The sequence below is a fragment of the Oryzias latipes genome, chromosome 13, assembly GCF_053564925.1.
Source record: "Oryzias latipes strain Hd-rR chromosome 13, Olatipes_Hd-rR_3.1".
NCBI classification, from domain to species: domain Eukaryota; kingdom Metazoa; phylum Chordata; class Actinopteri; order Beloniformes; family Adrianichthyidae; genus Oryzias; species Oryzias latipes.
The window spans coordinates 32,219,232-32,233,998 of NC_136249.1; the positions used below are offsets into that span (position 1 = coordinate 32,219,232).

Consider the following 14,767-nt stretch of genomic DNA (forward strand, 5'->3'; position numbering starts at 1 on the left):
CAAAAACAAACAGCATCCAAACTTTTGCAAAGATGGATGTGCCTATTGTGCATAGAAAAGAAAGTGTTTAGCCGATTAAGGCTAGCTCCGTGGAGAAATTGAGTGTGTTAGCCTGAAGGCTAGGTTTTTCCTGGAAGGGGCTGTTCTTTAATTTGTGATGTCACAATGTGAGAACCCGCTTGTTTTTGTGGATTGGCAGGGGTTAGTGCTCTGAGAGCAGGGTTTTAGAGGAATACTCAGAGATGCATAAATGAATCAAAATAACATTTTGGGGTTGCTTTCTGTGAGGAATGAACATTATAATACACTTAAAAGCTCAAAAAACATGATTTTGCATGATGCATGATTTTTAATATGTTCTCGTGGCCTTTTTTCTTGATGATGGAAGACACATCTGCAGAAATTCAAGCTGAAAATTGCATTTCTGACAGGTTTTTTTTCCAAATCAAATTGTTGTGAATCAGTAGCAGACAAAAAAATGCAGTTTGAAACAGATCGTATTTGTGATGTAGAAAATGCGCAGGGCGAGCTGCAAGTTCCCGCTCCAGTCCATCCACCTACAGACAAATAGATCCATGTGCGTCTTTGTTTTTCTCATCTGAGCTGATATCTGGATCTAAACTGTACGGCTGGATAGCCGTGATAATACTCGCCATATTTGTTGTCCATCTAATGTTAGGTTGGGGGATGTGAGGAATAGCAGTAGAGAGTGTAAACAGGTGGATGACGGGATGTGGGAGCGGAGTTACCGCCCACAACTCGAAGGCGAATTTCTAATGAACTCCTGGCGCTCTGCAGAAACTAGAAAACGGCTCAGGTTAATTATGGGAGTGAGACTTTAAAATTGTTTGCTAAGGAAGGTGGAATATTAGAATGTGCATTTGTCATTCATTTATCCTCACTGGATTACATACGTTAAGAGGGTCAAGATGCAAGTAATGCTTGTACAGTGAAGACTTTTGCATATCCAGAGAAAAAAATTAAGAGGACACATGGTAAATGTAGAGTTACTTAAAAAAAGAAGACAAAAAAAGATTCCAAATGCAGATTAATTTAACAGGCCATATCCAGGGTAATCTGCAGCGAAAAGGAGCAAGAAGAACTGGAAAACAAGCAGGAAGGCAGATCTCCAGGGATGGGGTTGAGGAGCTCTGACATACATAAAATACAGCCTGTAAGAAGACGTAGAACACATGGATGACGTCTTCCTGTGGTGTGCAGTGTTTGTGCGTGTTTGTGTGTGGGTGTGTGGATTGCAGTGATGACGCAGACAAACGTAGGCTCTGGGTTGTGTGTTGAACCCTGGTGTATGAGGGGTGAACAGTGACACAAACAGGACTGAAGAGAGAAATCCGAAACTGCAGCACCTCAGAGTGTTCATAAAAAAATGTATGTTTTTCATTGAATGAGGTGATCAAAGTGTTTTCTCTATCATCTTCTCATCTTATAGTAAGACAATAATACGGTGGCCCTGAAGTTCAAATCACATCAACAAATCACTCAACACAAAAACTTTTGAAAGATCACATTACTGATTAAAAAAAAGGAAACCAAATACTAAAAAAAACATCTTTAAATTTTAAATTTTTAGTGAGCATGGTGTCCGAATAGTTTTGAAAAATCAAAGAAACTGGAGTGTCAGTCACTATGCAGTTTTTTAGCTGTTAGGGAGTAAGGAGGCAATTCGGACATAACCAATGAGAAACTGGAACAGATTATGGGACATCACTGATTGGATGATGACACTTGTTTTTTGAAAGGCTTTGTTTTTTTGTTTTCTCTGGAATTTTGCTTTGTTTTCTAAACTGCAATGCTGTTTTTTTATTATTAATTATTATTTTTAATTGCCGTTGTGATCTTCAAAATGTTGTCAAGTGATTTGTTGTTGGTTTGGGCTTCAGGGCCACCATAGTGTATTTCTTTACCTTTTATTCCTTTTTAATGACATTTCTTTGACTGTAGCACTAACTATCCCTCATACCCGCCTCGTGACACTAATCGCCCCCCATACATGTGAGTGGGCAGGTGCGGGAGCCTCCGTCATCCAGATCGCTGCACACCGGAGCTCACTGCGGTACGACGCACTGAGCGGCGATGCGGGCCTGCGACGCGTGAGACGATGCAGAGGACCCGCGTGGGGCTCCGCGGCTGCGCTGCGGTCTTCTCCGGAACCTGACCTTCTGCGCACGCGGCTGTTTTTTGAGCCACGCAGACCCTGCTCTGGAGGGACGGATGCTGATCCCGGATCAGGACGCTTCTCGGTGAGAGGACAATAAGAATCTGATCGAACCGGGATCGGAACGTTCGGGTTCGCACGTTTTGATTCGCTGATGCCGGGACACCTCCGGCTGGGATGAGCATCTATGTGGCCTGCAGGCTTTCTGATTCTGTCGCTGATCCGATTCCAGTGAGGACATTTCTGCTTAAATGATGTGCTCCTCGGTGGATGTGCTGCTCCCGGAGGTTTTTGGAGACCTGCAGCTGTGATTAGAAACCTCTAACAGACTCTTCAAGACTAATCTTCATCAGAAGAAAACCTCTTGTCCTTGTTTTGTCCCTCTTCACTGCAGCTGGAGCCTTGGCGAGGAATCATCTGACCTGCTGACTCTTCATCAACGTTCTGTTTGTCACTTTTGTTCTGGAGGAGGCTGGTAGTCTTCCTCTGAAGATGATCTGAATACTTAAATGTTCCTCCTCCCTTCTGAAAAGTGAGCCATCCATTATAGATGAGGCCAACGATGCTCCAGCAGAACAACAACAACAACTACCCCTGCCTGAACATGTCGGGCTCCAGCAGGGAGATGCTCCAGAAGCTCTCCAGAACCTCCCTGCCCTTCCCCAGCCGAGCGGAGCTGGGCCTGGGAGACCTGCCACTGATCCGGGGCCTCCGAGCCTGGGCCCTGTTCTCCAGGAACCGCAGGAAGGCCTGTGGGCTTCTGGGCCGAGGGCCAGCTGACCCTGCAGGTCGAGGGGGCCCCCGGCCGGCGGACGTGTACCTGAGCGGGGAGTGGGGGCTCGGCCTGCCCCTGGGTCTGGATGCCCGGCAGGCTGAGATCGGAGCCTTGGTGACAGTCGCCTCTCTGAAGACCTCGGAGGGCGGCGGGAAGACGCAGACTCAATGCCTCTTCCTGCGGACGGAGAAAGGCGGACATTTGTACTCCACGGCCAAGCCGGCTGGGGGGGATTGGCTGAAAGGAAAAACAGCCAACGGAGGGGGCGGAGACTCTGCAGAGAGCGGGCCCAACCGGGTCAAAGTGAGGTCCGGACGTAGATGGAGGAAGTCCAGCAGTACAGCGCAGCGGGAGAGGCAGCAGAGGAGCGGGGAGTGTCCTGAAGGGGAACTCCAAGAAAGGCAGGAAGAGCCGGACAAAGGAGGCCTGGACAGGAACCAGCTGCTGCCCCCACAGCTGGACCCCAGGAGGAGCAGATGTTCCCACAGAACCTGCCATCAGAAGACCTCCCTATCTACCAGCGACAGGAAGCAAGAAGCTGACTCCTGTGAGGAAAGAACAAAGAAGGAGTTCTCCGCTCCTCCGGAGGGCAGCGTCTGCTCTCCTGACCCTCAGACAGACCGAAACCACTTTGAAGTTGAACCAGATTCGGGGTTTGAGAGGAAAGGAGACCTGGATGATCGCAGGTGTCATTTCCAAGAGTCAAACCCCACCGAGGACCAGACCAACACTGTGAACCAGGAGCTGAACCCCCATAAGGAGGCCTGCTTTAAAGAGGAGCTGGAGGAGAAAGGAGGGTCCTCCCTCCTTCTTTCTGAGAATGGAGAGACCCGCAGCGGTCTGGAGGAGGTGGAGGACTCGCACGGAGAGGCTGGTGCTGATCCTCGCACCTCTGAAGCTAATCTGGCCCCTTCTCTGCCCCCCCTGGCCTCCATGGCAACAGGCCTTCCCTGTTTGGAGGCAGAGAGGGAGGAGAAAGAGGAGGAGGCAGTCGGGGTGGTAGCGGCGGACGAAGAAAAGAGGAGGAACAGCGGAGAGCTGGAGGAGAAGTGTGAGGAGGAGAGGATCTCTAAGGTGGCTGCAGAGGAACAGAGGACAGAGGAGGAGGAGGAGTTTGGGGTGTTTATGCAGGCGGAGGAGGCGCCAGCTTGGAGCGAGGGGGTTAACATGTGTGCCTCGTCGCCTGGTGAGAGCGCAGAGAGCGGCTGTGAGTGTCAGACTTTTTCCTCTCTTTCTGATTCTGTGTTCTCCACGGTTCTTCAAATGGGGAGAAGCTGCTAGATTTTAATCTCAAAATGACACATTCATTCCTCTGGATCAGGGGTCTACGTCCCACTCCAATCACCTTTTTATCTATTTTTTAAAGCATCTTTAAATTTTGATTATGACGTTTTGACCCCAAATCAAAAAAACGGTCTCGTTTTTCTTGGACAGTTTCCGCAGCATTTCCTTAGAAATTAACCTGTAAATCATTGGGCCAGAGGGAGTTGCCTGCCTTCATTTCCCATCATCCCCTTGTTTACACTGTCTCCCGCTAGCTTACAGCTCCTTACACCCCCAACCACTGGGACAACCAAAATGGCGACCAATATCGTGGCCATCCAACTGTACAGTTTAGATCCAGATTCCAGCTCAGACGAGGAAAACAAAGATGGATCTATTAGTCTATAAGTGGTAAATGGCATAAACTTGTACACAGTCCCAGTAACCTGTTCACACATTCACACACTGATGGGGGCTTTACTGCCAAACACTGCCCCCAACAGGTGGATGTTTTAGAAAGGAGCAGGGAGTTTGTGCCCCTTTTTTTTGTGTCTGCTCCTGATTCAGAACATTATGTGGACAAAAGTAATCAGAATTAACGCCTGATCAGAATAAAAATGCGTCATGTAAACAAAATTTCCTTCCAATCGATCCGATCGTGGTGCACGTAAACGGTTTATTCCGATCGTGGGTCACTACTGCGCTGGTTTAGGTCGTGCATAGACTGTTGGCACTCCAGAAGAGGCTTTGGAGCGCGAAAAGGACCGACCGGCTGTTCCGCGTTAGCAAAGCAGTACTTAGAAGCCGTGCAAATAATCACGTGAATTTGTGTTTCCAATGGTGTGCAGAAAAAAAAAGGCTGATGTCATTCCAGCATATTTACATGCAGCCAAGATGCAGATTGCTGCATTACCCGTACAGATTTTTTAAGTTCATGTTCTTGATACGTACCTATGTACCTAACCCCAACCCTTCTTCATGGTCTGTTCGTGCAAGAGTAAAGCACTGGCCGCACAGATTTAAAAGGTTATAAGCGAAAATGGACTTAATGATAATCATAATAATAAAAGCACATTTAGAAAATAATCTCGCTCTATGCTTTGTGTGTGTACAACAGAACTCGCTATTTCTTCTTCTATGGTTGTTTACCCGGTTCAATTCTAATCCGATCTTTGATCCGATCAAAGACATTTTGCGCATGGAACAGCTAATCTGAATAAAGAAATTCTCAGAAATGCAATTTGAATCTTAATTATATTATATGTCCTCCATCGTTTGAAAAATGCTACAAGAAAGTTAAAAACACCAAAAACACAATTCTTATTTAGCCCTTTAGAAAAATTGAAAACAGCTTTGCGTACATTACATTATTTCATAATAAATACTTTCATAATAAATGTCAATTATATTTCTTTTTTGGCATGAATCAAACTGAAACATAAAGAAAAACTAGCGTTTTCTCAAAATGTGTAGTTGTTTTTTTTTTACTTTTGACAGACCCTTTATTTGACGTCCTTTCAAAATAAAAGATGCCTTTTGCCAAACAGGATCATCGTAGTTCAGCCAATGTGCTCCTACGAAAAGTTTAAACAATGCTAGACAAAATGGACTTTTTCTCTTGTTAAATCTCAGGTCATCTTAGGTGTTCTGTCATCCTTTTTTTCTACTTACTACTGCTGTTAACCTGAATGTAAGGGTCATTGAATTGGTTTTTGATGTAGGTGACGGCTCTCGTTCATCCATCAAAGCAACTGGACTTAAAATCCTTTTCCTCGGAACGTTTCGCCGCTCATTAGCTTTATATCTTGGAAAAAAACATATTAGTATAATATAAATATAAAATATAAATTTCCCCTCTGCACAGCAACTAACCATTGTTGTGCACCAGAAGATAAAATGCCCTTTAAACTCAAATCAAGTTGAGCTATCAGAAAAAAAAGAGACTTTTTACCAATGTTTTATTAAATATTTGAAACCTGTGCATTCTGGAGGCAGCGTAGAGCAAACATGGCCTCTTGATGTAAAAACCTTTACATGGTTTATCTATGTACCTCAGCCATAAATGTATAAATGTGACCAATCTAAATGAAATCTATGCTAATTGGGTAACCCCTTACTTTTAAAAATTACTACTATTTTCTATTTCTTCTGCCAGAGAGGCACTATAGAGGCGTAAAAGAGCCACATGTGGCTCCGGAGCTGCAGGTTGCAGACCCCTGCTCTGGATCTTCCATCAGCTCTAGTTTGCAGATCCCAATGAAGCTTCAAAATAAGACTTTTTGAAATTCCTCCGGACATAACCCGACAACAGGGAAGGCAGCAGGCTCAGTGTGAGCTGTAGAGTCGACACAAAGGGTTTGCAGGGGTTGAATAGAAGCTTCGTTTTTACTAAGGAAATGTCTGCCGCGTTTTTTATTCTGTATCCTGGGAACTTCTTGTTCTCTCAGGCCTTCACCTCGAGGCCCACAGATCAAGTGTTTTGGTTCCTCGGTGTACCTGGTGAATAATCCCTCATTAATCCCAGGGCAGAACTTCCTGTTCCATGCTGTTTTTTTTCTCAACTGAATGCTAACACATGTATTGGTCACCGCTGTTGAAGTCTGCAAACGCTTTGCTGAAATTCTTTGGCAGATTTTTGAGTTTTAAAAGATTTGCAAAATAACAAATTTCATCCGGTCAAGCAGCAACTTCCTGATCGACCTTTCTACACATACGTTTAAAAATACTCCTTTAGAAAACCCAAAAATTACAAACTCAATGAAGGCGTCTGGATTATAAAGAAAGATGCTTAACTTTCCCAAACTGCCAGTATTTATTCCTGATTATGATCCTCTTTCTGCTGCGTTTCTCTTAATTTCATAAATCTCTAAATCTCTGTTTTCACCTCAAAAAGAGTTTAAACTGAAGTTCAAACAGCATTTATGCCTCAGGTTCTGCTAACATGATTGGGGTCGTCTTGCTGCTTTAACAGTGTGTGCCGCCGTTATCCAGAGAACTGAGCTCGGTGTTAGAGGTCATTTGGTCATTTGAGGTCATTACACTTATTTTTTTGATTTTTTTCACAGTTTTTGTGTGTTTGAAAGATTCTCCAACTAGTTTTGCAAATCCATGTCATTCATAGCTGCTTCCCACTTATATAGGGGTCTGCAGACTTTTATACTGAAAGAGCCATTTGAGACAGTTTTTTATTGACAAAAAGTTCCACTTTTATGTTTAGAAAAATTGACTTTTTTCATGTTTTTGTGGCCGTTAATCCATTTATTTATAGGATACACCTTGTTAACATTTTCTACAGTTGATTTATAATGGTATGGTGCCTTTATATAAGTTTTACTCTTGATAGCAGCAGATCCAAGTTTCCTTTCAAAATAAAATATATCCGTATTTAATAAGATCCTTTAGCTGCAGCAGATTTGCTTGAATAAAACAATGCCAGAAAAAAATAATGTTACTGTTATACTAAACCCCTCTCACAGTATATTAAACCTTGCACTGTCATTTTTTCTCATTTATTTGACATGTAAACAGTAATGGCAAACTTCATTTACTGAAAACAGATTAGTCAAAACTACAAATGTGTGATTTATTCCACTTGTCAGCATTTTTCTTCAAAGCCAAAATGCCACAATGGAGGGATGAAAGAGCCGCATGGGGCTTTATGGCTTCCGGCTGCAGACAACTGCCCTAGAAAAACACAAGTTTTAAAAAAAAAAAGGCTTATTGGTTAAAGAAAAACTGCAAAATTAAAATATTCTTTAGCTAAATTAGAACATTTAGGAAAGCTTAAGATTATTGAAATGTTGCCAAATAATGTTAAAAGGCCAACTTGATGTCCAAAATGAAAACTTAGGAGTGCATGTGATGACAGAAAAACTGCACATGTAATATTAAAATATTAATTAGCAGAAGTTCAGCTGAGTTCAGAAGTTTCATGTGATCAATGTTGAAAGCTCCCTGCAGGTATTTTTTTTCTTGGATGCACTTATTTTATAAATAAGTTTAAATGTTTTTTAATTACATTTTTCTTAATTTTAAGATGTAAAATCTTGCATTTAAAAAGTAGATTAGAGTTGGAGCTTGTTGGAACGGTATCATAATAAACACATTAGTCAAATATACTTGTTTTGTAAGTATGGAACATCTACTTTTATATTTATTCATGAAAAAAAACATATGTAGGGTTTTTTGGTTAAAAATGTTTTATTTTATTTGTATTTTCTTTTGCTATGGTAAGCACAGTGGAGATTATTTTCTGTGGCGTCCTGACCTGGATTCCTGAGCGATCACTCCCTCTCACTACAAGACATTAATCTTTTAGAAGTGGGCTGCAGAGGGAGGAGGAGTGAAAGAGGAAGGACGAGTCGCTGGCCTCGGGTCTGGAGCGAGACATTCATAGAAATGCGAGCAAACTATCGCCTAGATCCATCACGCCACATCTGAACACCAATGTTCACTGAAGCGTTTCAGAGTCACTGAAAGAGCTCTGCAGCGTCTCTTACAGCAGGCCTTTTTTAAACAACTATCCACATTACATTAATGCACAAAAATGTGCAGTTTAAGTTTTGTAAAGTACAATAAGTAAATACTCCAACTGCAGGCGTGTAATGGGGAGTTACTGAAAACATTTGCTTTACTCAGAAAGCAAGGTAAAAGCCATCTAGGTGGATATTTTCACATCCAAAGAGGGCTGTCCTTAACCAAATGCACCCAAAGCAGTTGTTGTTCTGTCCAGCACCGGAGCAAACAGATCAGAGCTGAAGGCCTCTTATGTTGGACAGATTTTACTGTCACAATAGGGGGTTAGGAATCTTCTGACACACGAGGGGTAAATTTGAATAAACCCCTTCTGTATTTGAGACAACATTTTTATTTATATCAATTATGTTTGTAATCATTTCTTGTTGGACAGGACAGAAAAAAGGAGAGAAGAAGAAAGCAGTTAACCGTTTAACCCTTGTGCTATCTTGTGGGGTCCAGATGACCCCACTCCCAATGTTAACGTGCCTCCACGTTAACATTGGGAATGGGGTCATCTGGACCCCACAAGACAGTCAGCTTAACCTTTTTTCTTCAATGATTTGTGATCTTCACTGGTGTCCATGAATTACATGAAATCTTTCCACCTTTATCCACCTTTGTCATGGTAGGGAGAACACGTCAATGTAAGGGTGGGGTCATCTGGACCCCACAAGATAGCACAAGGGTTAACAACAGAGATGTCGCCGGTTCACCTAAATAACACACACTCTTTGACGCACTGTACGTCTTCGGCCTGTTTTATCAGCGCAAACATAATGGATAAGGCTGAGAGAAGTAATCATTGTTGGACTGGACTCCTCCTTATGGCAATTTGAGATTATTATAGTCTGGCTTATCCTGACATCAGACCAGGAAAACGAGACCACCAAAGTTGAGCTTAGAAATATGTAAAGTGTAAACTTTGACAATTGAAATCGTCTCCTTTATTAATGTGAGTGTGTGTGTGTGTGTGGGGGGGGGGGGGGGGGCTGCGTTTTCTTTACCACACACCCTCTTTCTGCCTTCTGTGCTTACCCAAACACTAGTGTTGAGAAGGTATCAATAAAGATTCACGAAACATCTCCAAAGGTTTTCATCGTTTTGTGCGTGCCACAGTCATTTCTGCGGTTGTGTTGACCGCTCTAGTTAGACTCTGCTTTGTGTTTGACGGACAGGCGGGTCGAGCCTCTCCACACCGGTAGGAGAAGATCCCTCCTCTCAGCAGTCTGAGGCCTCCTGGGCAGCCTTCCCTCTACAGAGATTGGACACAGGTGTTGGGGAGCGCCAATGGTGGCCCACCAGTGCTGTGGAAACCAGGAAAGACAGGCTGTCAACCAATCACAATGTGGTAAGTGTCTGCGCCCGCCTCCGTCCTGTTCTGATTACTTCCTCTGGTTTACAGCCCTCGTAGGAGCCTGTGCCACTTTTAAACCTTTAAAGTCGAATTCCGATCATCTTTTGATCTATTTTAAAAGCATTACTGGTGATCTTTTCATTATGATTATGCAGTTGTTACCTAAAATTTTTAAAAAAACTGTGTCTCTAGGGCAAATCTTCTGCAGAGCGGCCCATCTGTTACATGCACTACTGCTATCTTACAGCCCCTCACACCCCCAACCTAACATTACCAGTGCGACAAAAATGGCAACCACCCAGCCGTACAGTTTAGATCCAGATTCCAGCTTAGACGAGAAAAACAAAGACTTTCATGGATCCGTTTGTCTGCAATTGGATGCATCAGAACCAGGAGCTTGTAGCCCTCCCAGCGTCACTAATAAGCTCTTTTTAAACTGCATTCTTTTGTGTCTACTCCTAAATTACAACAATTAAAAATAAAGAAATACAAATGCAATTTCAACATTAATACCATATACCTCAATCATTAGAAAAATGCAACAAGAACATGTTAAAAACACTGTTTTCATCGGAGTGATTCGTTGGAGGAGCTATGCACTGAAGCACATCCAGATGTTACCTAAACCACCCCACATGGTTCTTTAATTTGTATTCAAACAGACAAATACTTTATTTAATTTTTTTAAAAGGCCTTCATTACACATTTTATATTTCACTTTTTTCTTTTACTTTTCTGTTCAGTGTTTTTTTTAACATGCCACTAAAATAGACTTAATTAGAACATTTTTATTAAATGCATAAATGGAGAGTTGGATACGTTTAAAGCACTATCTAGGGAAAAACATGACCTATCGATTCCAAAATAAACCATTTATTCTAATATGCTCTTTAGTTTTGACTCCAGCTTGATGTCTTTTATAGAATAAAAGTTAATTTTTAATCAAGTAATATACATTTTGAACTTAATTTTTTTATTTAAACTTATTGCAAACAAAGATAATTATAGTGTATTAATTATTTTATTGTTTTAAGGTTGTTAATCATCAAAAAGCTTCTTAAAAACTGCTTTTTCTGTCTAATTAAAAAAAATGTGAACTTTTGATACATAACATCTCTTTTCTGTGTCTCCTGCAGGCATCTGTTTTTGCTGTAGCTTTCCCCGCGCCGCCCAGGAGTGACCTCTGCGACCTCAGCACCATCCCCACCCTGACCCAGCTCCTCAGAGGCAAAGCCAACCAAGATCAGAGGTGAATTTCCTGTAAATGTATCGATCTGCAGCACAGCTGAGACTTTGTGTGAGATGAATTCCTCGAACTCGTAATCGGAGCTTGAAAAAAAAATCCAACCGTCTTTTTGACCAGGTTGCATTTTTGTCTGACTCGCATGACGAGAAGATGGCGTGACGGCGAACTATACGGAGGCTTTCACAGAGATCCATGACCACAGAGCTGCTGCTTGTTTGATCAAAAGACTTTAGATGAACATTTAAATGTTGAGCTGAAGCCAGTTTGTTTTGTCAAGACATTTTAAATCTCTGATGTTGATTTTTAACTTAACCTCATTAATCGAAACTCTGCGCTTTATAAAGCAATTCAAACATTTAAAACCCCATCTTGGTCTAGAGTGGGGGGGGGGGGGGGTGAAACCCCAGTCCCTGGGTGGTCACTGCTTGTTTTCCATGTACACTTGAGCTTGCATCTCCGGGTGGAACACACCTGTTCCACGTAATCAAAGTGGGCGGGGCATCGGTAAACCCGCGGGTTCTTTTTCATGTTCTGGTAAAAAGCTTTGTTCACCCCGCCCTCGGCAACCGCATTCAGGCGATCACTTCCAACGAAAGGTTTATGTAAAAGCGTATAAATGCGCGTTTCGAGCTTCCGCATTGCACACAAAGCGCACAGCCACTGAACGTGCATTGAAAGTTAAATCGGTCTGACTTTGATCAATTGGGGACTCAGATTTGACAGTGACGTATGATGTACATCCCCTTTAACTCAAGGAAGCGCCAACCGTTTGAAAATTGATCATGAAGGAAAACTGAATAATTGCTGTTTGTGCCCAGTGGGAATTATGTGACACCAAGTTTTGTATTTATTGGAAGATAGCTGTGAAAGAAATAGGAGAAGGATCCACCAGATTTGCACGACTTCAACAGCATCAAGACTCTTCCGGCTGTACATGCGCTTGTAAATAGTAAAAAAAAAAAAGAAAAACAAGAAGAAGACGCCCCACCCCCCGCTTGTCCAGTGTGAACACTATTGCTTAAGGTGGTAGCACACAAACACCTTTTTGGGAGACGTTCACGGATCCATTGGGCTGTGCATGCATCGGCATGGAGAGGAGCAGGGAGCCTCTAGCCCCCCCAGCGTATTTTCTACGTCACTAAGATAACCTACAGAATTTTTCCATCTGCTCTTGATTCAACATAATTTGAATAAAATTTTAAAAAGTGAAAGTGAAAAGTAAAAAGCGTTTTCTTTTTTTCCACTTTTTTCCTCCTAGAAAAAAAAGAACATTTTTAAAAAATGCATTTAATGATTTTGATTTTAATGATACGGAAATGGTCTGTAACTAACGTTTGCTGGTTTTCTTTGAACTGAAACTGAAGGTAACCCCGCCTGCCTTGTCTGACTCTGCAGTTTGCTGGAAAGCTTCCATGACTTGAACAAAATGATTGGCCAGAGATACAAGAGAGGCAGCAGTGTGTCTCGTCAGCTGCTGCTCAAGACTTTGCATCTCCAGGAGACGGACACTGTGAGTGGGGACGCCGACCCATGCACGCACACGTGCACAGCCGCACAGGTCACCCGTCATCATCATTTTATGTTCTCCAAAAGAAAAAATAAATCTGCTCTGAACCAGATCAAATATTTTTCCTCCTTTTAATCATTCAAGAAGGTTTTGTTTGCATTTTGTTTTTTATTGCTCTTATTTTGTAGTTTTGGGGTGTGATACTGATTCTGACCTATTTATGTAAAAAGTAATTGCCTCCTAAAATGACGACAGGTTGGGACAAAACGCATAACAAAACACAAATTGATGAAACAATAAACATAGAACTTTAAAATACAATGAAATAAAGTCACTAAAAACTTTGATTAAATGCTTTTTTTAAAACTAATGATTCCCCAGACCATCACACTACCACCCACGTTTTTTACTGTTTTATTGAATCCGGTGATAAAACATACACTTTTGATTGGAAGGGTGCTGGTTTAAATCCAGCTTCACGCGTCCGTGTGTTAATGTCCTTGGGCAAGGCACTGAACCCCACTTTGCACGTTGTGGTTACGGGTTAGCGCCATACATGGAAGCAACAGTTACAAGTTTGTGAACATGGAGGGAACAGGACTGTGAAGCACTTTTAGGCCAAAATAAAAGCGCTGCATGTAATTTACTGTTTTAGTTATCACCAGGTTACAGAAAAATTTAAATAAAGTTTTAGGAATAATCCAGATTTCTTAGCAGGTATTAGATGTTCAATCTCTTTCTCTTGACATAGATTGGTATTTATTTAATTTTTATTTTATCTTCTTTTTTCTTCTGTCGTATTTTTTCTCTTTCTTTGTAATTGTGTTTTTGAAACTCTGTCTTTGAAAGATTGTTGTTGGTTTTTGTTTTTTTTTCCTTTATTTGAAAAATCTCAAAATAAAACATACATGTATATGGAATAATGATAAAAGGAATAACCCAGATTTTTTTTTAAACTGATATTTTATTCTTTTGTTCCTCTCTGCAGGAAGTACAAACCGCCCCCTGGACTACTAATCGTCGCCTCTCCCCTGGCCTCCCATCATCCAATCAGCATGCTCTGAGCGGCAAACGACGACTATCCTACGACTACAACAGAAACATGGCGGAGTAGCTCTGCTGCTTCTGCTCTGTCCCTGACTGCCTGAAGGACCGCAGGTTCATGCCGTGTGATTGATCCCCCCGTTTTTGCACTCTCCACGTGACGATCCGGAGAGAGTGACGGGGATTCCCGCAGTTTGATAGCTTCACTTCACGTGTCTCCCACCTTTTTCTCTTTCATTAAACTTTAATCCTGAGTTTCCTCGTGCTGCTGTTGGGCCTCTAAAGCTTGCCACCATGTTGAGATGAGAAATACTTTCCCTATAGCGGGGTTGGGGTCACCTTGGAACGGCAGTTCTTGTAAAATAGCAGTTTAGTTGACATTTTACCAGGAGTAAAACTGAAACCACTTTTTTAGGTCTTTTCCACCCCAACACCCTACTTTATATAGACTTTCAATGAAAGTCTGTTCCTTTAATATAACGGGAATAAATTCTGCAGCCTTTTTTGATCAGTTATTATATATTTAGATACCTTTCCATTAAAGGGACCAAAGGTCAAGTCTAAAATCGACAAATTCATGAAGTTTAGGAGTAAAAGTTTTCACCAGGCTGTCACAGTGTGACTCAAATTTGTCTCAGACGTTCCCCGACTTCCCCTAAATCCTGTTTCAACTATGGAAAGCTATTTCAGTTATATTATCTATAGCTACCTAAAACAACAGTGGAGGCTTCTGTATTTTGTTTTGCTATAAAACATTTGTGTAAACAAACAAACAAAACCTCCACGCTTTTCCCCCCTTGAAAAACAAACTGCATCCACTGCTGCGTAAGGAGAGAAGAACAATGCTGCTGTGGCGTCACATTTTAAAAACATACCCCTCTAGC

General features: G+C 42.0%; 1 protein-coding gene across 3 annotated transcripts; it reads left to right on the forward strand.

Annotated features, from left to right (window-relative positions):
- The first annotated feature begins 335 nt into the window (after window positions 1-335).
- On the forward strand, window positions 336-14,137 carry si:ch211-14c7.2 (uncharacterized). 3 transcript variants are annotated; one of them, XM_078930186.1, is made up of 6 exons: window positions 2,062-2,261; window positions 2,571-4,158; window positions 9,908-10,080; window positions 11,223-11,335; window positions 12,728-12,842; window positions 13,828-14,137. In XM_078930186.1, the coding sequence occupies exons 2-6, from the start codon at window positions 2,727-2,729 to the stop codon at window positions 13,951-13,953; spliced, it is 1,959 nt and encodes a 652-aa protein (XP_078786312.1). In that variant the 5' UTR covers window positions 2,062-2,261; window positions 2,571-2,726; the 3' UTR covers window positions 13,954-14,137. The 3 variants fall into 3 exon arrangements, with proteins under 3 accessions (XP_011480985.2, XP_020563715.1, XP_078786312.1); XM_011482683.4 differs by having other exon boundaries at window positions 336-4,158; XM_020708056.3 differs by having other exon boundaries at window positions 336-4,137.
- The last annotated feature ends 630 nt before the right edge of the window (window positions 14,138-14,767 follow it).

Bases quoted from the DNA above. Each gene is read 5' to 3' on its own strand.
- si:ch211-14c7.2 (XM_011482683.4), top strand. From the start codon at position 2,727: ATGAGGCCAACGATGCTCCAGCAGAACAACAACAACAACTACCCCTGC. The intron at 4,159-9,907 runs GTGAGTGTCAGA...TTTGACGGACAG, and splicing joins TGAGAGCGCAGAGAGCGGCT to GCGGGTCGAGCCTCTCCACA. The intron at 10,081-11,222 runs GTAAGTGTCTGC...TGTCTCCTGCAG, and splicing joins TGTCAACCAATCACAATGTG to GCATCTGTTTTTGCTGTAGC.